The 25,513-nt window shown below is 34.5% G+C and overlaps 1 protein-coding gene across 12 annotated transcripts in view; it reads left to right on the top strand.

Moving 5' to 3' along the window:
- The window catches only part of Chd9 (chromodomain helicase DNA binding protein 9), a 248,528-nt gene that overhangs the window by 202,573 nt on the left and 20,442 nt on the right, over positions 1 to 25,513 (top strand). For 9 of the 12 annotated variants that reach the window (XM_076839115.2, XM_076839124.2, XM_076839121.2 and 6 more), the window contains 10 exons: positions 1,360 to 1,519; positions 2,761 to 2,850; positions 8,446 to 8,549; positions 9,053 to 9,170; positions 10,236 to 10,293; positions 14,852 to 14,894; positions 15,785 to 16,004; positions 18,863 to 19,065; positions 22,913 to 23,818; positions 24,779 to 24,942. In XM_076839115.2, the coding sequence (XP_076695230.2) occupies positions 1,360 to 1,519; positions 2,761 to 2,850; positions 8,446 to 8,549; positions 9,053 to 9,170; positions 10,236 to 10,293; positions 14,852 to 14,894; positions 15,785 to 16,004; positions 18,863 to 19,065; positions 22,913 to 23,818; positions 24,779 to 24,942 (2,066 nt within the window). The remainder of the gene's footprint in view (positions 1 to 1,359; positions 1,520 to 2,760; positions 2,851 to 8,445; positions 8,550 to 9,052; positions 9,171 to 10,235; positions 10,294 to 14,851; positions 14,895 to 15,784; positions 16,005 to 18,862; positions 19,066 to 22,912; positions 23,819 to 24,778; positions 24,943 to 25,513) is intronic. The other 3 variants (XM_076839120.2, XM_076839122.2, XM_076839125.2) reach the window with 2 other exon arrangements.

A 25,513-nucleotide genomic window follows, 5' to 3' on the forward strand; every position in this document is an offset into this window, starting at 1 on the left:
GTCATTCTTAAATAAAAGCCAACATAACGAAAGATTATCAGACATCTGAGATAGTCTCTCACATGAAAGATAGAGGCTAAAATTAAACTATTAGAATGAATTTGGAGGAAAGGGAAAAGTTTATTTTTGAACTATAATTAATTTTAGTGAAGATATTTCAGATACCATACAGTGGTTTTGAAGGAACAAAATGCTAACAAAAACAATGAGAGCACAAACAAACCTGTAAATTGCAGGAATTGAAGAACTGAATGGTGGAATTGAGAAAATAATGGGAAGATTTATAAATATAGAATATCTACAGATTTTTTCAGGAAAATTTTGTATATATGTTTAAAATATGCACTGTTCAGTTTCCAAACCAGTGAGAATATAAGGGATTGAAATACAAAGTTATTTATCATTCTGCAACAACACAGAAAGGAGGGAATGAAAACAATGAAGTGGTAAAAATAAATATATGTAATCACACTATATATATCTCTCCCTGTGAAAATATAAAAAATGTCAGATGGGGAAAAATATCTGTTTTTAAGCTTCAAAGAGATGTTATTAGACACTAAGCAAGAAGCTGAAAATAGGGATTTAAAAAAGAGATTTGCTAAGATCTCATTCTATAAGATATTAAAATATTTATTGTAGGATTACATGTATAATATAAACCTTAACACTATCTACTGAAATTTAGTGCCCTTAATACTAAATACTTAAATACTTTTATGCTAAACATTTCTTCATATATAATAATTATATAAACAGGCATGGAACAAGAAAACAAATTCAAGGTACTGATGATCTCTGGGAAGAGGGAGTGAGTGAATTGGATGAGAAAAGTCTATGTTGGGACTTCAGAAACAAATATGAACTATGTAATGATGATGATGATGAGTAGGGATACTTTTTTAAATACTGTACAACAAAATCTCATGAAATGATGAATTTAGCTATCTTGAACAGGAACCCCCAATGGCCAACCTAATGCATGTTATTAGTAAAATCAATTTTTGAAAGACAAGAAGCCAATCCTATCTTTTAGTAACTAGGCAGCAAAAGTAAAATAGAGGGATAAGTTTGATCTTGTCCTTTTCAGATGTAGAAAAAAATCAACCTGTTTGGGAACAAAACGGAAATTATAATGATCATTCTAATTAGACATACAGAATTATTAGATAATTAGGGGGTGGGAATTGTTTTAATATTGTGACTGGGCTAATATTGTTAACGAACCCAGTGCCTCACGCATGCTAAGCAAGCACTCTACTACTGAGCCACAACCACAGTCCTTAGAAAAAAATCTTTCATATTATAGGTCTTCATACAAATTTCTCCTGATTTCACATGGACTTCTCATTTTAACAGGCCTATCAGCTCCTGTACCCAGGGGTCGAAAAGGGAAAAAAGTGAAGACTCAGACAAGTTCATTTGATATACAAAAAGCAGAATGGCTTCGAAAATATAATCCTGAGCAGCTACTTCAAGATGAAGGCTACAAAAAACATATAAAACACCACTGTAATAAGTAAGTAGTAGGGTATTTTAATACCATTTCTTAAAAGTTTACCTTTCTTAATTTATCAACAATCATAAAGCATGTTATATAGAGATAGCATTGTCTTAGGCTAATTCTGCTAGTAATTTAATCATGTATCCTTTGGCAATCAGGATACCTTTGTGTCACTGTTTTCACCAACAGATAAATAGAACTGGCCTTCAGATGAACTCATTATCTTTTACTGGGAAAATAATAATAACGTGGAGATTTTGGAGAAATCTTTCATATATTGATACTAATGAGGTTCATTTACTCATTTTGATATAAATATATATATATATATATATATATATATATATATATATATATATATATATATATATATTTAGCCAGGCATGGTGACACATGTTTATATCAGCTCAATTCACAGTAGCTAGACTATGGAACAAACCCAGGTATCCTTCAACAGATGAATGGGTAAAGAAAATGTGGTATATATACTCAATGGAATATTATTCAGGTTTAAAGAAGAGTAAAATTATGGAATTTGCCAATAAGTTGTTGGAGTTGGAGAATATCATGCTAAGAGAAATAAGCCAATCCCACAAAACTAAAGGTCAAATGTTTTCCCTAACGTGCAAATGCTAATTCACAATAAGGTGGGGAGCCCTAGGGAAGAACAGCTTTACCTTAGATTAGGTAGAAGGAAGTGATGGGAAGGTAGGGGAGGGGATGTGAGGATAGGAAAGATAGTAGAATGAAATAGACATTAGTACTGTATATATAATATGTGTGTGTGTGAGAGAGAGAGAGAGACTACATGACCAATATGATTCTGCAACATGTACACTCAGAAAAATGAGAAATTATATCCCATCAATGTATGATAAATCAAAGTTCATAAATGCTTTCTACTGTCATGTGTAACTAATTAAAACAAATTAAAAATTTTTTTAAATATACATATTCAGCCAGACATGGTGACATATGCTTGTAATCTTAGCAGCTTGTGACACTGAAACAGGAGAACTTCAAGTTCAAGGCCATCCTTAGCAACTTAGTGAGAGATTCTGTCTCAAAATTTAAAAGTAAAGGGAAAAAGGATTGGTGATCTATCTGAGTGCTAAAGCACTCCTAGGTTTGATCCCCAGAACACCCCACCTCACCAAAAGAAAATTTATGTACAAATTCCTTCCTATCTTTAACCCCTTAGATGAATTTTTTTAAGTGAATAATCTTTGTTCCTTTTCATTTTCTCTTGTTTTCAGGGTTTTGCTTCGTGTAAGAATGCTATATTATCTAAAGCAAGAAGTCATTGGTAATGAGTGTCAGAAAGTATTTGATGGAGTAGATGCAAGGTAAAGTAAATAATGTGTATATTCATTTTCCACTAACACGATGAGGCAAACATTATATTGTCTTAGTTAAGTGGCTCCTTAATTCAGGGAAATTCACAAATAGGAAAATCCCCTACCTTGGGAATTAACCCTTGCCAATTCAATGCCATTTTTCTGCTATTCTTATCATTGGCTTGTCACTAAAAGTTGTAATCATAACAATATGGTGGTGGGATAATGTTAAGAATGATTTGTAACCTAGATGCCATTAAGGCAGATAGAAATATATTCAGAAACATCTGTGTGTGTGTGTGTGTGTGTGTGTGTGTGTGTGTGTGTGTTTTGCTAGAGTTTGAACCTTCACACATTAACCTCCTACTCAACTGTTTATTCTTGGCAACTGATATCCCTTCTTTGTTTTAGAAAAAAGTAGGAAAGCTTTCAAACAGAAATTCCCTTAGCTCTCTGAGACAGGGTTTCCTTATTTTGCTCTTATTGGCCTTGAATTTCTGATCTTTCTGTCTCAGCCTTCCAGCACTACACCTGGCAGTCTCAGTTTCTTGAGCTTTTTCTAAACCAGCATCTTTTTTCTTTTTGCTTTAGGCAAAAAAAAATCACATAATCATGTACTTCATCTTGTCATCACCATTAATAGCACTGCTTCTTAAATATGAATTCTGACCCTCAACTCCATCCTTCCAACTCCTTAACCTGGTTACTTCTCATAATTCATTAACCTCATCACAATGTCCCTTTTCTTATTACTTACTTATTAGGTGTTAGCATTTTCATGCCCACAATTTTCTCATTATTCAACTTAGATTTTATAGTTCAGGTGTCTATGTCTAAACTAAGTTCCTTAATTCCCTTTGCCTGCCTTTCCCTCTGTTTTACATCTCTGCTAACCTCAGCTCAGGTGAAACCCAAATATTCTTTTACTTCTCACATTCTCTAAGCAGATAAACATTGTTGAAAAAAATCCTCAAGTCATGTGAGATGTACTCACATCAAACAAGATTAAGCACATGCTGTTTAACCATTGTGACTAGTAAATTCACTTTCCAACTTCTTATGAGGATCATCTTGCACCTCTTTTCTCAACCCTTCCTTCCACCCTACCACCAGCAACCTCCAATAATGAGGTTGATATATATTTCATGTAGCAAACAGTAAGACAAGAGCTACCTTTAGTTCTTCTTGCATATATTTCCACTTATTCTTCCTTTAGGATACTGTAGAAATGGTCCTTCTCCTTAGGTAAACCTTGTGGCTTATAATTTATCTGTTTTTATCTTGTAAGAATTTTACTCCTTTGGTAATCATTCTATTCTGAAACATTTGTCTCTCCCCTCCCTTAACTCTATTTCCTGAATCATTCTGGCATACGTTCAATTGATTGTCTTTGCATTTATTTTTCTCTCTATATACCTTATCCTTCAAACAGTAGCCAGAGAAATCTTTTCAAAGCAATAATCAAGTCATACCCTCCAGATGTTTCTTGTTTCTCAGAATAAAAGCCAAATTCCCGTTGACTTTTTCCTTCACTTTGCCCTTCACCTAGTATAGTCCAGGTACGCTGGTCTTTCTGTTCCTCTAATATCAAAGTTTATTCTATGCTTCTCTCCTGGTCTTACTACCCTTGCCCAGATCTTCCATAGAATTGCCCCTTCAAATTATTCAAATCTCTAGGATTCCCTTCTCTGGTAAGCCTGCCTTGCCCACCTCAGCTACAGTAGCCCACCAGTTAGTTATCACTGGTTAACTTTGTTTTATCTGATTCATTATACCTTTGCTATTCAAAAATTGTGCTTATTTTTTATATCATTTTTCTCCCTTCTTTTCAATTTAACCTGCTTTAAAGGTAAGTGCATTATCTGTCTTATTTCAAGCCTTAGAATCTGGGACGTACGTATTAAGTAATACTTAAATATGTGGTAATGAATTGACTGATTCCCTTGGCCTGAATGGGTCTGATTTCATAATTTCCCAGAGTCTGCTCTCTGGATTATCCCTTTTTTTTTTTTTTCTTTTCTTTCATTAATCTAGTGCTCTTTGGTCTCTCGTTGTATCTTATATTACATATATAAATGTACCCCGTACATACACACACACACACTTAACACTTTGACCCAGTGTCTCCATTATTGCGCGTGTTGATTTCTTTTTTTTTTTTTTTTAATTAATTTGTTTTTTAGTTGTACTTGGACACAATACCTTTATTTTATTTATTTACTTTTATGTGGTGCTAAGGATCGAACCCAGGGCCTTGCACGTGCTAGGCGAGCACTCTATCACTGAGCCACAACTCCAGCGCCACACGCTTGTTAATTTCGAAGCTAAACTTGTTTTAGGAAGAATATTTATTATTTGGTGTCTCCTTTTTCTTCCCTCCCATGCTTTGTGCACTCCACAATGCAGCACTTCTACCTCCTAACTTTACCATACACTTCAAGATATTAGCCAACATTCTTGCTGCTAAATATTATGTATATGTCATATTGTTTACCTTACTTTACCTGTGTAGGACACTTTGTGGTTTTTAAAATGCTTCTGTGGTACTGTAAGGGTCCGGCAAACGTCGGAGGAAGAGACCACTAAGAGACTGGCTCATGCAATAGCAAAAGGGGTTTATTGAGGATGCAATCCAGCGCCCTGGGGCTCCAGGCTCACTCAAGAAGGGAGAGCGACCAAGAGAGCCCCGAGCAGGGCTTGAGTAGTGCTTAAGTACACTTTTTTAGGGGGGGCAGGAACTTTACATACGTCATGGTCCCCTTTAACAAATCATCATACACCGAGGGAGAATCAAACAACAATTCCTGAACATGATTAGTACATTCATTGGCTGGAACAGGTCGGGCTGGAGTGATAGGTCATTCCTAAGGAGGGAGATACATTCAAACTGAATGGTTTGGGCCCTGAATGCCTACATGCCAAGCTGCACAGGGTCCTAGGTTATTAAACAACTAAATGGTCAGTGGGAATATCTACTGGGCAGTCCCAGGAATTGTCCTAACAGCTACAGGAATTTCAGGTTTTGGGTGTAGCATAGAAACTTAACAATACCTGGTCCTTTACATTTTAACTCAAGCTTTGCAGCTTAGAAGCTTTACAATACCCGGTCTTTTACACTTTAACTTCAATTTCTTTTACTCTTACAGTACCATTCTCCTGTAGTGTTTAGCTTTCTTCTTGCTACTTTTCAGACTTGATTCTATTGTCTTTTAAATGTCAGAGAGTCTTCCCTTAGGCCCTCTATTCTTGTTACTGATCTTAGGTAGATGTTGTCTGTGTTGATCTCCTTGCTGATGTCTTCCAACTCTCTATTTGTTCAGCCCACATCTCTCTTTTGAACTTCAGATCCACATTTTTCAAATATGCCATGATTGATTCCTCTTGCCTCTTGTTTTTATGGAAACGTTCTCCCATTCTTTGATTCTCCCTCTCATTCACCTGACATCAGCTCAGCCATTCATGATTTCTCAAATCTGAATTAGGCATGTACTCAGATTATCATTTCATGGTCCTCATCACATAGTATTGCAGGTACTTCTCTACAAAGGGCATCTGGTATAATTCATTATTGCCATTGTTGGCATAGTGAGTGCTGTTTAAACATATTTCAAATGAATGATTTAGCCTGGGGAAGTTTTAAGAAGTCCTTATGCAGGTTAAAATATATGAGCTAAGTCTTTAAGAACAGAAATCAACAAGAGGTATGCATCTAGTTCATGTCCTTTTTGCTAACAATTTACAAAATTCTAATACTGGGTAGCACTGACTGACTTTGTTTTCACAATTTAGGAAAACTTTCGACCTGGGAATTACTGTATTCTGAACTAATTATCTCCTTTAACCAGATATCTCATCATGCCCTTTTTTTAAAATTTTTACCATATTACAAGAAAAGGAGAGTCATTCTTCCTTTTTATTTTTTTGCACTAAGCTAACAAAATTTCAATTTTATCTTAATGCAAACATAGGAACAATAAAGTGATCACTTAAAGTACTGACACATTCCTTTAAGAATTTAAAGGAAAGCCGGTGGCATACGCCTATAATCTCAGCATAACTATAATCCCAGTGTCTTGGGAGGCTAAGCCAGGAGGATTGCAAGTTTAAAGCTAGCCTTAGCAATTTAGCAAGGCCCTAAGAAACCCCTGTCTTTAAATAAAATATTTTTTTAAAAAGGGGCTGTGCATATGGATCAGTGGTAAGACCCCTGGGTTCAGTCCCCAGTCTAAAACAAAAAAAAAAAATAGAGAGAAGGTGTCTTTACCCCTTTCTCAAATTTTTGGTTTAAAACTTTTCTGGGAAAATAGTTATGAAAAATAAAAAGTGAATTATTATTACTTATAAAACTTGTCTTTTTCATTGTCATTGTCTTTTGTTTCAAGTATTTTAATAGTGACATATCATATTCTTTAATCTAGGAACATGTACACTATTTATCAGTTTATTTTTATATGAAAATTTATTTTGTGTTCCCAACAACAGCCAATCTACAAAATGAACTTTTGTCATAGAATCTATTTTGAATAGGAAATTCTTCATTTCTTTAAATCTATAGGTCTTTGTTAGTCAATTCATGAAAGTATACTAACAAGACAGATGAAATTCTACTCAGTATACTTTATTGGATTTTATTGTATCTCTAATTCTGTAAAATTGATAATTCATGTATATCAAATATAATAATTATGATAATTATAATCAATTATCATATGATTTTATGTAGTAATTTATTCCATTTGATTTTTTACCCCTTTGAATATTGAATATAATAAAAGAAAATGTAAATATAGATAAGAATTGATGATACTTATTTGCTAATAATTGTCAAACACAAATACATGCTGGGCTAAAGGAGACAATGATTTCAATTACTAGGGTAAAGAATTGAAAATTTCAACTGTTTTGTACGTATGACTTCTGTTTTAGAGATATTATATTTGTTACTTAGGAAAGGTCTCTGAGAAAATAATAATTTTCAAATGTTAGGCACAGGAGAAGAAAGTTGCATTTGCAAAATTTGCCAGTATTATACTTCTTTCTTACTCATAAAAAACAGCCAAGTTGCCAAAATATTCTGAATTTATTATTATAATTTTTGGTACTATATTCTCATAGCGTAGAATTATTTGTATAAGCATATTTATGTATTTTAGTTAAACTTGACATTTTTTTTATTTTCTTAGCAAAAAGTGGTATAGAAGAAACAATTTGTTTTGCAGTGTAAAACAATTCATTTACACTTTCAGGGCTATTATATGCAAAATGACATATTTCAACCAGATAATTTTTGGCAAGTTGTAAGTTGAAAGAATATGATTCCTTAATAAACCTTATTGAAACTTAATCTCTTTCTTAAAAAAACCACATTGCTTTCAAAACTACATAAATATTTGCCTTCTTTTTTTTTTCTTGTTTGTAATAATTATATCTGTCAGATGCACTGGAACACCTATATCAGTCTAGCCTTAGAAACTTAGAGCCTGTCTCAAAATAAAATATAAACAGGTCTGGAAATGCAGTTCAGTGCTAGTATACTCTGGGTTCATCCCCCAATACCATAAAAAGTAATTCATTGTGCTTTATCATGATTTTTTTTTTTTTAAGTGATATTGATGTTTGGGTACCAGAACCAGACCATTCAGAAGTTCCTGCTGAGTGGTGGGACTTTGACGCTGATAAGTCTCTCCTTATAGGGGTTTTTAAACATGGTAAGTAAGAGTTAAGATAGGGGGAACCCTTTCTATGTACAATATTATTCAAATAGTTCTCAGTTTATTGATTTCCTCTTATAGCTTTATTCTTATAATACTTTTAAATATATTCTGTATTAGAAATATTAAACTACTATCAAACTAGGTCCATCAGTTACTACATTTCCTCATTAGAGGGTGGTATTCATGACCTTTCTCTCTCGGATGTACATTTTACACATTTCCCCTCTCAAGAAAAATTAATTTATGAAATATGTGTGTGTGTATGATCAGTTTATTCTGTTTTTCTTAACAGAATTTCATCTAAGTTTTTATAAATAATTATTATCAGATCATGTAATATTTGTGATAATTTCTAGAAAATATGACTCAATTTTTCTCATTTTAATATATGGTCCCTTTAGTTCAGGAATATCACCCACCAAAAATGTGAGAATGCATATATTTACATGTCTTCCTTCTTTTAATCTTTTTTCCTTTGTAATTGGTGACACTTTCAGGGTATGAAAAATATAACACTATCCGAGCAGACCCAGCATTATGCTTCTTGGAAAGAGTGGGAAAACCTGATGATAAAGCAGTTGCTGCTGAACAGAGAGCCAATGATTTTATGGATGGGTATGTACATTTCAGAGTCATGAATTCTCCGTGTATGTCTTCTGTTCAACTCAGTCAGGTTTATCCTTAAATGATGTAGAAATAAGATAATTAATTGAAGTTCAAAATCTCAAAGAGCTATTAATACTTTAGTACTTTACCATACAAAGTAGGATAAGGAACAGATTGTATGACCTGTTTTGGTTTTGGTGCCTAGGATTGAACCCAGGATGTTATGCGTGCTAAACACATGCTTGACCACTAAGCTGTACCCCAGCCCATACAATTGTCCCCCCAACCACTTGGTGCTGGGGTTTAAATTCAGGAGAGCTGTATACAGAAGCATATCTCCAGTTCTTTGTATGTTTTATTTCAAGAGAGGGTCTGGGTAAGTTGCTTGGGCTGGCCTTGAACTTGCAAAAACTTCTTGCCTCAGCCTCCTGAATCTCTGGGATGACAGGTTGCACCACCTCTCCTTACAATACCTGTTTCTTTGATGAGTCTTTTATGTTTTTCACTCTAGTAGTGTATCATGGCCACTAGTCCATAAAATTCTAGGGACAAAAGAGGGAAAAAGAATGGCAAGAATATAATAGTTGCAGAGAAAGATAATTGTTCACTATCCCTGTTATAAGGCCTTACATCATCTTTCGATTCTCCCCAAAAGAGAAAAATAGGAGACATTTCAAGGATAATAATAGAATACATTTAATATTGAATTGGGAATAAGAATAAATTGGTACTAGCTCTTTTCTTACTTGCCATATAGTAGCATTTATGATATGGCTTGCCCTACTTTAGCTAGAAAACAGATTTCATTTCGATTTTTTTTTTTTTTTTTAAAGAGAGAGAGAGAATTTCAATATTTATTTTTAGTTTTTCGGCGGACACAACATCTTTGTTTGTATGTGGGGCTGAGGCTCGAACCCGGGCCGCACGCATGCCGGGCGACTGCGCTACCGCTTGAGCAGCCCTCATTTCGATTCTTAAACTAACAGATTCTTCTAGTGAAATTTCATTTGTTTGTTCTGTAAATAGAAATCATATTTGTTAAAATAATTATAGCATTTGTTGTAATTTTAACAGGGATGTGGAAGATCCAGAATACAAGCCTGCCCCAGCCATCTTTAAAGATGATATAGAGGTATGCTTTGGATCATATTTTAAAATTCTGCGTTTTAGGTGTTCCTTGGTTTCTCTTCTATGCTTTTCTTTCAAGTTTTTCCTTTGTATGTTTTCTGAATATATGATTCTTCTGTTTCTCAGAAGATTAGCTAAGCAAGTGATCAACTTCAGTTGACAAACATCACAAATAATTATTTTGAATTTGTTTGATCTCCTCTCCTAGACAAAACAAAAGCTGATTTGGACATGTGGCTGTTATGGATTTTGCCCACATGCTACACATCTTCAAGCTAAGATAAACAGTGTCCAGGGCCAAAATTCCCAAACAAAGTAATAATTAGATGCTAAAGGCATACATTAAGAGAAACTGTATCTATATAAGGTGGTTTGAAATAGAGGATAGATCCTAGAGGAATTATAAGCAGCTACAGCATAGTTAATAAGTGTTCTATTCATAGAATTTCAAAAGGAAGAAGAATTGGAGGAAAATAATCCATGAATGGGGAAAAGGATATTGAAGAAGATGAGGATTTCTATAATATTTATGAGAGTATGGTAAAAGATTAGATGTTACTTCAGTTTGTCATGTTCCTCATGGTTACTAAGAACATTAAATATGAGAATGAGAGAGAATGTTCATGTCAGTGTGTATTTATAATGTGAACTAAAATACTGTATGAAGTCTGGACTCTCAACGGCCAGTATTTTTTGGACAAACATCACAAGATAAGAACAGGGAAATTTATTTCAACATGGGTTCTGGGTAGGAAAAAAAATATTATCTCCATTAATAATTTATAACCATAAGACTACCTTCTTATGGGTTTATGGTTTGGTTCTTTTACTTCATCTGCTTAATCCAGGAACCCTCAAGAAAAGAATGTAAATAAACAGGAGGTCCTTAGCTAGGTACAGTGTCACATGCCTGTAATCTTAGCTACTCAGGAGGTTGAGGAACAGGAGGGTCATAAATGTAAGGCCAACCTGGATGAATTAGCAACATCCTGTTTGAAAAATGCTGGGTGTATTGCTCAGCAGTAGAGCATTTGTTTAGCAAGTATCAGACCCTAGGTTTGATCCCCAATATGGGAGCCAGGGCAGGGGCAGGAAAAACAACTCCATAAGCAACAACTTCTTTAATGCAGATTACATGATTGCTGAAGATGAAGCCAACATTTAAAAAATACATGAGGAAAAGTTTGCCATAATGCCCAGAACAGTGAAAGAAAACGCTGCTTTTATGTGAACTTCTGCAGACTGAGAACTTCTGAGCCCCTCCCCTTACATGCTGGGTATAAATCCCTGGACCTCCCTGAACTCGGGGTTCAGGGGATTGATTGATTACAGCAAAGGCTGTACCCTCTGGACCTGGCTGCAGCCAAATAAAACTGTTTCCTGCTTAAAAAAAATAAAAATAAAAAAAAAAAGTTTGCCATAAAATATGTTAACATATAACAAAGAACAAGTTTAGAGTTCTGAGAATTTTTTTAACTTTTTTTTTTTTTTCGCGGTGGGGGGCTACCAGGTAATGAACTCAGGGGCACTTATCCACTAAGCCACATCCCCAGTCCTATTTTTTATTTTATTTAGAGACAGGGTCTCACTGAGTTGCTTAGTGCCTCACTTTTGCTGAGGCTGGCTTTGAACTTACAATCCTCCTACCTCAGCCTCCTGAGCCACTGGGATTATAGGCAATAACTTTTTTTTTTTAATCTTGATCTTATTTGTTAATTTTTAATTTTTTTAAATATCATTTATTATGAAAGTTTTTTGGTTTTTTTTTTTTTTAAGAGAGAGAGAGAATTTTTAATATTCATTTTTTCAGTTCTCAGCAGACACAACATCTTTGTTTTTTGTATGTGATGCTAAGGATTGAACCCGGGCCTTACGCATGCCAGGCGAGCGCGCTTGAGCCACATCCCCAGCCAATTTTTAAATTTTTTTATGTGGTGCTGAGGATGAAACCCATTGCTCCACACATGCTAGGTAAATCACTACCACTGAGCCACAACTGTAGCCGCTAGAGTCTTGAGAATTTCTGATAATGCATCCATTGAAATAGAAAATAAGCAAAATTTTAAATGATTAAACACCATAAAGAACCAGGAACTAAATAAAAGACAAGATGATTTTAAAAGACTAGGAAAGTCAGGTACAGTGTCATATACCTGTAATTCCAGCTGCATAGGAGAAATGATTACCCTGGAAGTTTGAGGCCAGCCTAGGGAACATAGTCAGACCCAAGAAATAGACAAGGAATATGTGAAGAAATAGACAAGGAATATGTGAAAAATTATTGTATATACATGTAACAATGAGAAATGTAGTCATTTCCATTTAAAACTCACTGCTTAGGTTAAGCATTTTGTTAGACAAACAAATTAGATATACCTCATGAGAGAAGAAATGCTTTGTAAAACAGATTTAAGGAAATTCTGAAAGTGGTGTGCAATGGCTCATTCCGGAGTAGAGAGAAACCACATGTAATTCAAACTGTTTAATGTAAATACTTATTTATTATTTTGTGATTGCAATAATGAAAGAATAATACTGAAAGTTACAGGGAACTCTAAGAGGGCTAGGATTGTGGCTCAGTGAAAGAGCACTTGCCTCACATGTATGAGGCACTGGGTTCAATCCTCAGCATCACAAATAAATAAATAAATAAATAAAGGCATTGTGTCCATCTACAACTAAAAAATATTTTTAAAAAGAGAATTCTAAGAAATTTAGGAATCATGAATTGAAGGAGCATCTTCCTCTCTTAGGACTAAAGTAGAGCATCCAAGGTAGACCCCCGTCTACCCAGAGCCTCAGCCCAGACTTTGTTGGGAGGACATTGCTATGGCTCACTGAATGGCAAAAAAAAGTTGTTGTGCTGCTGTACTGATTCCCACTTGCTGGAAATCTGCCCTCTAGAGTTGTCAAGGAAGTTGTATGGATACTTTGTTGTAAGTCTGCCCAAGTCAGAGGTAGCTGGGGGGAAAAATTTGGGGCCAGTAGATGCTAAATAAACTGCTCAAATTACAGGAAGTGGGCACTCAGGAAGCATCTTATATGGTGAGAGCTGAGCTCACCAGAACTAGAAAGGAAAAATCTTTTTCTCTTATGTGATTTCTCTACTTCCTTCTGTTGACAAAGCTTAACATCATACTGGCTAGTAGAGGAAAACATATTTAAACAGTTTAGAAAGGCAATAAATATTGAGAAGAGAGATGATTAATTAATAACCAGCATAATGGAAAGTATATTATCTGAAAAATTTCCAGCTCTTGAAAGATATGAATCCCAGATTTAAGAAATAAAATGAGTCTTTGCAAGATAAATGAAACTAAATTCACTCTATAAAAACATCCTGGAGTTTCTACAAATAAGACAAACAAAAGAAGTTTTAAAACATCAACATCAAGCCGGGCTTAGTGGTGCACACCTATAATCCCAGCAGCTTGGAAGGCTTGAGGCAGGAGGATCCCAAGTTCAAGGCTAACCTCAGCAATTTAGCAAGGCCCTAAACAACTTAGTGAGACCCTGCCTTAAAATAAAAAATACAAAGGTTTGGGCATGTAGTGGTAAAGTACCTCTGCATTCAATCCTTAGTACCAAAAAGAAAAAAGAAAGAAACCATCAGAATCTCCTTGTTATGAGGCAGTGCAGCTACAGTCCAAGTTGGATCTGTTTGGGAAGGGAGAGAAAACAGTAGCTGGCATCCAGGGAAACTTCTCCAGGTGAGTGGTACTGGAGAGGTGTGTAGGACTCTATGTGGCCAGTCACATAAAAATAATAAATAATTTAAAAAAATTTTTTAAAGCCATGATCAGCCAGTTGCAGTGGCACACACCTGTAATCCTAGCAGTTTTGGAGGCTGAAGCAGGAGGATCACAAGTTCAAAGCCAGCCTCAGCATCTTAATGTGGCTCTATGCTTAGCAAGACCCTGTCTTGAAATAAAATGTAAAAAAATAGCTGGGGAAGTGGCTCGATGGTTAAGCACCACTGGGTTCAATCCCTGGTACCAAATTAATTAAGAAGAAGAGATGCCACAATCTGAATTGAAACAAAGAGCCCTTCTACACAGAAATTATGATAATTCTAACTTCTGACTTTTCTAAAATGATAATAGAAATTAATAGACATTGAAATAGATTGCCAGAGTACTAAGTATAATATATTGTTAGGCTGCCTAATTGAAGACACTCTGATGATGGACAAAAATTGGAACTACAGTACAAGTAAACTATTCAAGGCTAAAAAAGAAAGGATTTGTAGGTTGTCAAATATGAAAATGAATAAACTTTTTGAGAGTTGGTACACAGAGAAAAAAAATTAGCAATAAATCCTATGACATATTTGGAAAAATAGAGGAGAAAAATACTGTTTTAAAAATAATAATAGAAAAGTAAATAGTCTTAAGCAAACAGTGACTGGTCTAGAGTGTCAGGCTGAGAATTGGGAATGAGGTATTACAAGTTTTATTTTTGCTAAATTAATTATTGATTCTATTACAAAAAACATTCTCTATTACAAAGAAGATTGATTCTCTTAACCCAATTACCTGTGGCAATTTTTTTCTGTTTTAAAGGATGATGTTTCCTCACCCGGAGATCTTGTTATAGCAGATGGAGGTAAGTTGCATTTATTTCTTTATTTTGTATTTTTGTAATTTCACATTCTCATGACACTATGAGATCAATAAACAATCCCAGTTTTATAATATTGCTATGTATGTAAATTCTTTATTGAATATATTTGTAATCATAAGATACATTCGTTGATTTTTTAATTTAACAATGTTTTTAGTTGTTGCACATCTTTACTCAGTGGGTCACTGGGTTTCTGTAGCATTGATACCGGTGATTCTATGGCTTGATTATTAATAAACTTATATGGGAGACTTTATCAACACATCATCAAGTGTTAATGTAGCAATACATTCAATTTCTTATGCTTTCCATATGTACATGAGGAACCATCCTTTTTATTGTTTTTTAATTAATTTTTTAATTATATGACAGCAAAATGCATTAAATTCATATTACACATATAGAGCACAATTTTTCATGTCTCTCATTGTATACAAAGTATATTCATACCAATTCTTGTCTTCATACACGTACTTTGGATAATGATGACCATCACTTCCCAGTTATGTATAAAAGTTTCTACAAAGCTTTTCTAAGCATGATCCAAAACTTCTACTTCCTTCCAATATTAAGAAAGAAACAAATTGTTGCTGGAATACGCTTATCCCTCCCTGGAAATCCATGCCTCTGCCTCCTATAGTTCAGCTAAGAAAGTGGGGTTGCTTAATGTGAACAGGTAAACATTAATTATGGCATTATTGTATTATTATACCTGTGAGCAAAGTATTAGATCCTATATTTATTATGTAAAGAAAATCTTAAAAGCTACAACATTATCATAATGAATTTCTAAGGTGTATATTCCTCCCAATAACTAAAAATGTTTTGTTTCTAATTAAATTGAGATTAACTTAATATGAATTTAAATATAGATGGTCAACTGATGGAGGGTGATAAAATTTATTGGCCTACTCAGTCAGCTTTAACCACACGGTTGAGACGACTCATCACTGCGTATCAGCGTACTAATAAAAACAGACAAATCCAGCAGATACAACCAACCTTCTCAGTGCCTGCCAGTGTAATGCATCCTCTTTATGATGAATCCACTCTTAATCCTAAAATGGCAGCCAAGATAGAAAGACAACAGAGGTAAGATAATAGCACTAATTTTTTTCAAGGGGATATATGCAAGAAGTCATACATTCTAGACTAGAGTGCTCTGTCATTGAACTATGCCCCCAGCCCCTAAGTATTTAATATAGTATCAAAATATATTTGTTTATTCTGAAGCCTGTTAGGATGTGATTATCTTGCTAACTGATCAAAATAAAGTTCTTTTTCAATATACTCACTTACATATGAAGAATTATGATAAAACTAATAAAGATTATTGCATCTTATAGTTATTAGCCATACTTCATATTTAATCACTCTTTTCATTTTAGGAACATTGAGTTATTTTTTAAAAGGAGATGCAGAGCAAACCCAAGAATAAAACTATCAATACAACAGAAGTTTGAATTGTGTGAAATAAATTCTGTTCTCTTATTTTATATTAAGACAATTACAGAATGTAAGAATATATGGAAAGCAAGTTCACCTCTAATTCATACAAGAATGTGTCCTTAGAAACTACTGGTGTTAATGAAAAGAAAATGCAAGAGACCTTGTAAAGAAGACAGGCAAACTTCTCTTATTCCAAAAGTTTCCAACTTCTTTAGAAAAAGAGTGCATGGAAAAGAATAGCAATGTTAATCAGTACTCTAGCCTCCTTGTTAAACCTGGTTTATAGGATATTCTCTGGAACATAAATCATTGTATGAAACCTAAGAATTTAGCTATCCTAGCTTAAGTTTTAAATATTACCTTTGTAAATATATTATTCAAGTTATCCAATGTACAATAGACTATCCTAAAACATGTTGAAATAGTATTCATTTATTTCTTTTGATTGTTTGAGTTGACCAAGTGTTTCATCTATTTTGTATGCAAGCATAGGCTGGGGTTCTGAAATAGATGGGAGATTGACCTCACTCACTCACATAGCTGGCAGTTGGTGCTAGTTGCCAGCTGGGAACCCTAATTGTAAGACAGATTATTCCAAACAAGAAAGTAGCAAAGCCAGTTGCTGCTGATTTCTTAAGACCCAGTCTCATCAATTATATAGTGTCACTTCTGCCACTTTGTCTTGGTCAAAAATGTCACAGGGCCAGCCCAGATGTAAGGGAAAGGAAATAGATTCCATGTCTCAATGCAAACAAACAATTTATGGCCATCATTAATATATTGTACACATTTTCCCTCAGTTTGTTGGATCCATATTAGTCTTCCTAGAATAATAAATAGTTTTATCATGGTGTTCAGTGGCTCCTTGTTTAAAATAGATATGAAATCTTATATTTTTAAGCCTAAAGTCAAAGTTCTTTTCAGTTAGGCTTCAGTTCATTTCTAACTTTTCTCAATATAATTCCTTTTACCAGAATGTATTACCTAGTCTTAACTTAGTACCCCAATTTTTTTTTTTGTTGTTTTTATTTGTACTAATGATTGAACTTAGTCACTAAGCCACATCCCCAGCCCTTTTTATTTTTCATTTTTTAAATATTTATTTTTTAGATGTAGTTGGACACAATACCTTTATTTTATTCCTTTTTATGTGGTGCTGAAGATCAAACTCAGGGTCTCGAATGTGCCAGGCAAGCACTCTACCACTGAGCCACAGTCCCAGCCCCTTTATTTTTTATTTGGAGATAGGTTCTCACTAACTTGTTTAGAGCCTTGCTAAGTTGCTAAGGCTGGCCTTGAACTTGTGTTCCTCCTGTCTTAGCCTCCTGAGGCTATGATTACAGGTACTTACCACTGCCCCACTCCATTCCTATTCCATCCCTGTTCTTATCACTCAGGTCTAAGGTTCATATGAGTTGATTGGCTTCCTAGACTTGATGTTTTTATTTTTACATTGTCATTAATGTATAACTATGATAAAAAAATGACTCATTAATATATTTCTAAGTTCTTTGTCATATGCTTTTTTTCACTAACACAATTCAGTGAGTTAAGCAAGGAAAAGTTTTTATAAATCGAAAAGTTTGGAGATCTGTGATTTATGATGATAACATTACCCTTTTTAGGTTATGTTACCTAAAAAGAGGTTATTAAGCCAGGCATTTAAAGCATTTCGTTATTTGACCCCACTTTCTCTTGCTTTGTCACGTGTATGAGCCATATCCTCGTCATCCCCAAAAAATAAAGTACTTTATACTTTGCTTTTTCCATGCTATCTTACTAACACTGCTCCCCCATCTTATTCTTGTCCCATATTACCTTGTGAAATGCCACCTACTCAGTGGTGTTTTTCTTAATTGTTCATGTCTGAACTGATCCTTTCGTTATCTGTCCCCTCCTAAAATTCCTTATTTCTGTAACTCATACAATAATAAATACTACCTTATACTATAAATGTGGTTGAAAATACCTGGGCATGGTGGTACATGCCTATAATCCCAGGAATTTAAGAAGTTGAGGCAGGAGGATCATAAGTTTAAGGCCAACCTTGGCAACTTAGCAACACCCTGTCTCAATTTTTTTTTTTTTTTTTAAAGGACTGGGTAAGTAGCTCAGAGGTGGAATGCTCCTGGAATCATTCCCCCATAAGCCCCTCCCCGCCATAAAAAGTGTGTTTTAAGGTGTTAGGTACTGCTGGGTGTTGTGGTGAGTACCTGTAATCCCAGCAGTTTGGAAGGCTGAGGCAGAAGGATCACCAGTTCAAAGCCTGCCTCAGCAACTTGGCAAGGCCCTAAGGAATTTAGCAAGACCCTGTCTCAAAATAAAATATAAAAAGGCCCGGGGATGTGGTTCAGTGATTGAATTCCCCTGGGTTCAATCCTCAGTAGCAAAAATAAAGTGTTAAGTACTAGAAATGTTTTAAGTTTGTGTGATAGCCATTACATTTCAGTAATAATGTATATTGACCAATGTGGTTTTTACTTTAATCTGAATCAAAATAGATGGACCAGAAGAGAAGAAGCTGACTTTTATCGAGTTGTATCTACATTTGGAGTTGTTTTTGACCCCGATCGAGGCCAATTTGATTGGACAAAATTTAGAGCTATGGCTAGGTTACATAAGAAAACTGATGAAAGTTTGGAGAAATATTTATATGCATTCATGTCCATGTGTCGGAGGGTTTGTCGTCTTCCTTCCAAAGAAGGTATGTATAAATTTTCTCCCTTGTTTTGGTTAAAGAAGCAAAATCACTAAAATTCAGAAATATTTCAGAATTTTAAATAACCTATGCTTAAAGATCCTCCATTTCTTAATCATACTATTAAAATTTGTCTATAAAGAGAATAAAAAAATACTGAATTTTAAGATATTTCACATTTGACCACAGATTTATGATTAGGAATGAGTGGAAGGTAAAGGATAGATTTTGCTAAACAGAACTAACCTATGGCTTTAGTCCATATTTTAGAAACTTTGCTAAAGGAATTATTTACCTGAATAATTTTTCAAGAAATGAAGCCCCATCTTGTGAGACATTTTAAAGAATTTTTGTATATGATCTCCACTTAGGGCTATCTTAAAAAAAAAAAAAGATAATGAATTAATCTTAGTTAAGGAACTATTCTGGAATGAATTTTAATGTCTTCAAAGCCCAGAGAAATAACTCATTCTCATCCTGTAGCAGTTCCTGTCAATAATGCTCAGTATGAGCAGTTTTCTCTTTTTTTTTTTCACATTACCTTTTTTTACTGATTGATTTTTTTTGTAGTGCTAAGGAAGGAACCCAGGGCTTTGTATGTGCTAGCAAGTGCTCAATCCCTGAGCCACAACCCCAGCCCTGTCTCCATTTTTTTTATTGACTATTATTTAAGTGGTGGGGCTGAAAGTATGACTCAGTGGTAGACCACTTACCTAACATGGGCAAGGCCTTGGATTTGATCCCCAGTATTGCAAAAGTATAGATGCACACACAAAATTTATTTTCTAGTTTGACCTCTCTTGTCCCTTGTGTGAACCATATCATTCGTGTGTGTGTGTGTGTGTGTGTGTGTGTGTGTGTGTATGCATGTGTGTTTTTATAAAAGACGTAAATTCCATGTAGGTTTCCGTATGTGTGTTCATGTGCACACACAAACTATATGTGTATACATGTGGGTATACACAAATATTTTTAGTTGTAGATGGACACATATATTCATTTTATTTATTTATTTGTTTGTTTATTTATTTATTTATGGTGTGATACTCAGGATTTAACCCAGTGGCTCACATGTGATAGGTAGGCAAGTGCTCTACCAGTGTAGGGGGTTAACCCCAGCTTTACTTATGTTTCTTATTTTAATTTTCTTTTATTTAAATGGATCTTTTATTTTTATTTGTTTGTTTATTTGTTTGTTTGTTTATTTATATGTGGTGCTGAGGATTGAACCTAGGGCCTCACACATGCCAGGCAAGTGCTCTACCATTGAGCCACAACTCCAGCCTTTTAATTTATTTTCTTACAAATGTTTTTGTCAGTCTGTCCAGTAGCTAATCACTTGATTACCCAAATACTAGCTGATGCAAGTAGGTTTCATTATACTTTCAGGTCTGTTAAAAGATAGTGTTATGTCCTAGTGATCTAATAATTATTTGAAAACACAATAGCAAATACTGAAAAAAAATTAAGTATTTGTATTTATTTCTTAAATGTCCACAATTATCTCCTAATAGGATTTATGTACCTCTGGGGTACTATATAAATTCTCAAATTGTGATTGTAGTCTGTACCAATATTTCCTTGACTTTTTTTTTTAATATAGTGTTGCTTTTTTTTTGAATTACATTTAGACTTACAGACAAGTTGCAAAAATAAATAAATAAATAAACAACAAGTTTGCATATTTTTCTCACCCTGCCTCTCCCAATGTTAAAATCTTAACCTAACTAATTAAAATCATCAGATCAGGAAATTAATGTTAGCATAACTCCATTACACACATGGGATTGGTTCTAGGACATCAGAGAATATTAAAACCCAAGGATGCTCAAGTCTTTAAATAAATTGGGTAGTATTTACATATAACCTATATATATTCTCCTAGAGTTTGATTCATATCTAGATTCCTTTTAATACCTAATACAATATAAATACTATGCAAATAGTTGTATTGTTTAGGGAATAATTACAAGGCAGAAAAGTCCATACTTGTTTAGTACAGACACAAGTTTTTTATTTTCCATCCAATGTTAGTTGAGTCCATGGATGCAGAATCCATGAATGTAGGAGGCTGACTATTGTTGATTGAATTTTACCAGTTTTTTCACTAGTGTACATTTTTGTTTCAGGATTCCACATTGTAATTGGTTGTTCTTTCTCCTTAACCTCCTATAGTTTGTAACAGGTTGTTAGAAATTTTTATCTTGGTACCTTGAAAAACATTGAATAATTGTTTTGCCATATATCCTTTGATTTGGGTTTGTCTTGTGTTTTCACATGATTGGATTGAGATAGTGTATTTTAGACTGGAGTAACAGAAATTATTTGTCTTTCTCACAATGTAGTTCAAGATTTCAGTCTCTTATTACTAATGATGTTGATTTTAATTGTTTAGATAGTTTATGATGTGTTTTTCCACTATATTTTTGCCCCTATACTTAACAAATATCTTGAGGAATCTCAAAAATCCAATTTCTCCTCAAATTGTCACCCATTGATTTTAATCGGATACTAAAGCTTATCTGTAACAGTTTTTCTATAGAATTCTGCTTCAAGGAAGAACTGTTTCTTCTCCTTCTCTATTTAATCAATTACTCATTCCTATCAATATGAATTCATGAAATTTTATTTTATTCTATAGGTTATAATACAATTTTTTTAGCTGAAATTATTCTAAATTTGGCCATTAGGAGCTCTCTAGGTTGGTCCCTGCAATATTTTTAAGTGCTTGCTAAATACTAGTAACCTAGATTCACAAATATATGACCTCTTCAAAAGTAATGGAACACAATCTAATGTTGAAACTGAACTACCTCCAGCTGGTAGTTTGTATGGTATTTGGCAGATATGCTTGTGTTTCTCGCAATTTGAAAAATTCCTTGGTTCTCCTATGAGTTCACTGTGATGCCCGAAGTTACTTGTGCAGTTTAAGATGCCATTTTTATTTTAAGTTGGACACATACCTTATTTTTATTTATTTATATGTGGTGCTGAGGATCGAGCGTGGTGCCTCACACACGATAGGTGAGCGCTCCACCTCTGAACCACAACCCCAGTCCTCTATTTTTGTATTTTTTTTTAAAGGAGAGAGAGAGAAATGGACACAATGCCTTTATTTTTTTTTTTTATGTGGTGCTTCGAATCGAACCCGGGTCCTGCCCATGCTAGGCAAGCACTCTATTGCTGAGCCACAATCCTAGCTCCTCTATTTTGTATTTTAAGTGAGTTTAAACAAATGTTTTTCTCCTTGATCAGTTTATAGGGAATTTCTTAAAAGTAAATTTCTAGTTAATTAACATACTTCAAAAATAGTCTTACTTTTTAGTTATTTTAGAAGATCTGTACATTGTGTTTTGTTATTGATTTATTTAGATACTGGTGATTGAACCCAGGACCTTGTACATACGAGGCAAGCACTCTACTAACTGAGCTACATCCCCAGCCCTATTTATTTATTTTACTAGGGATTGAACCCAGGGGTGCTTTACCACTGAGCCACATCCCCAGTCTCCTTTCCTTTTTCTTCCTTCCTTTTTTTTTCTTTCTTGAGACAAGATCTTGTTAATTTGCTTAGGGCCTCACTAAATTCTTAAGACTGTCCTCAAACTTGTGATCCTCCTGCCTCAGCCTCCCAAGTCACTGGAATTACAGGCATGTTCCATCACACCTGACTAATCTTTCATATTTTTTATTAATTATTTTTAAAATTTATTTTCTTATGCAAAAATATTAAGAAATTTTGGAAATTATACAATGATACTGAGTAGGGTGTGTTTTAGACGTTATGTTATTTCTTTTAAGTCTCTAAAAAAGTAATTTTGAAGTTAAAATTTTTGTCTTTGTTTCAATGCAGAATTGGTAGATCCAAATATTTTTATCCAACCAATCACAGAAGAACGGGCTTCTAGGACTTTGTATCGCATTGAACTTCTAAGGAAAGTACGGGAGCAGGCCCTTCGACATCCACAGTTGTTTGAACGCTTGAAGCTTTGCCATCCAAATCCAGACTTGCCAGTCTGGTGGGAATGTGGCCCTCATGATAGAGATTTGCTTATTGGCGCTGCTAAACATGGGGTCAGCCGAACAGATTATCATATTCTTCGTGATCCTGAGCTCTCATTTATGGCAGCTCAAAGGAACTACAGTCAAAGTAAGATGACTCATTCAAGGACATCTACCCCACTTTTACAGCAATACCAAGTAGCACTTTCCGCTTCTCCTCTTACCTCTTTACCTAGGCTTCTAGATGCTAAAGGTATTATTCTAGAGGATATGAAAGTTAAAAGTGAAACCCTTAAAGAAGAGCCTCAGTCTTCTGAAGAAGAATCTATGTCTTCTGTGGAAACCAGGACACTAATAAAGTCTGAGCCTGTAAGTCCAAAGAATGGTGTTTTATCACAGGCTACTGGAGACCAGAAATCTGGTGGAAAAGTTGAAACAGACAGACGCATGGTTGCAGCCAGAACAGAACCCCTAACTCCAAACCCAGCTTCTAAGAAACAGAGAGTCCACAAAAGAGGATCAGAATCTAGTTCTGATTCTGACTCTGATTCTGAGAGATCATCCTGTTCTTCCAGATCATCATCTTCTTCGTCTTCCTCCTCTTCTTGTTCCCATTCTCGATCAGGCTCTAGTTCTTCTTCATCCTCATCATGTTCGTCAGCATCATCTTCATCTTCCTCCTCTTCTTCCTCCTCCTCATCCTCTTCATCTTCATCAGAAGAAAGTGACAGTGAAGAAGAGGAAGTCCAAAAGCGAGGTATATGCATAAAGTAATTTCACTATTTTTAAGAGAACATTTCAAGGGAAAATGAAAATTTGATTTAGATAACTTAAGCATGCTTAAAATTTTTAGCTCAAATTTTATGCATACAGCTTTTCCTAGAAATTCATTATGTTGAAAACGAAACTAGAACTACTGGTATACGTTCCCTAATCAGTATGCAAGACATTGCAAAACAGATTAGTCAGAAAAAATTAGAAGTTTTACACAGTAAATTGCCTTACATTTGGTAGTACGTTTTCCCCTGGAACAAGTTGATCAGTTAGCAAACAAAAGTTAATGTTGCATAACAATTACCAGGAATCTTAAATAGGCAAATAAGAGTATAATGGCCCATACTTGACACCTGTCTACTCAGAAGGATATAGGATAAGAACTACAGCTTGTCAGCAGGGTAGTGTTAGGTGGTTCTCTTCTGCAAGTATCTTTGCAAGTATCTTTCAGGCTCAGGAAAATGAGTCAACACTAAGCATGTGCTAGATCCACTCTGACTTAAAGAGCCTCCTACCCTGCAGGAACCAGAATCTCTTGTAACTACTCCTTAGGCATAACATTCAGGGTTGCCACAAAGAATAAGAATTATGGTACGCCCATCAAGTATTTGTATTTCTCTCAATCCAGATAAAGTCTTCCAATCAGAAGTCAGTCTAAAAGTAATGGTTACTCTACTGTAATCTAGGTGAATTTTTCCTTTTTTATAAAAACCATTTTTTTTCTACCATTTGTTTTTACTTTTTCATTTTCAAATATCTCTGAATAATTACATTAGATTTTTGAAAGCATATATGGAGAGATTGGGAATGTAGCTCAGTTGTAGAACACTTACTAGCATGCATAAAACCCTGAGTTTGATCCCCAGCATTGCAAAAAAATAAAAATAAGAGCATATAAAATTGTCTTGTGCAGTCATTTAAAAATGATTATAATTATTCTTAGCAGAAAGTACCCCTCACATGAAAGCCTATGATGAAGAAAGTGTTGCATCACTGAGCACTACCCAGGATGAGACCCAGGATAGTTTCCAAATAAACAATGGGACACCAGAATCTGCTTACTTCTTACAGGGTGGATACATGCTGGCAGCTTCATATTGGCCAAAGGTAAAGGAATGATTTATTGATGTTTTAGCAGTTTTCTATGTTGCTATATAGTATTTTCTATGTTGGTATTTTCTTATTATGTGAAAAAATAAGTAATTGTAAAATGTGGAATGACATTTTGGCATTAGCATCAATATATATGTCATATCCATCCATTACATTAGTTCTACTTTAATGTGTATGCTTCTCAACATAACTTTAAAATGTTTAGAGTAGCTTGGCATGGTGGCACACACCTGTAATCCCAGTGGCTTGGGAGGCTGAGGCTGGAGGATTGCAAGTTCAAAACCAGCCTCAGTAACTTGGTGTGAGGCCCTAAGAAACTTAGCAAGTTTTCAAAAAAAAAGTTTGGGGATGTGGCTCAGTGATTAAGCATCACTGGTTTCAATCCCTGGTACCCCAAAACATGTTTAGAGTAAAAGATAATGAATCCTTATATTCAAGTTAATACATGTTTACAACTGAGATGCTTTAAAGAAATTCATTATTGCCAATTCTGACCTTTAAAAAAAAGTGCATTTAAGTACATGAAGTATCAGTGGTAAAAAGCAGCTAAGACTGGATTAAAAAT

Source organism: Callospermophilus lateralis, chromosome 18 (genome assembly GCF_048772815.1).
Source record: "Callospermophilus lateralis isolate mCalLat2 chromosome 18, mCalLat2.hap1, whole genome shotgun sequence".
NCBI lineage: Eukaryota > Metazoa > Chordata > Mammalia > Rodentia > Sciuridae > Callospermophilus > Callospermophilus lateralis.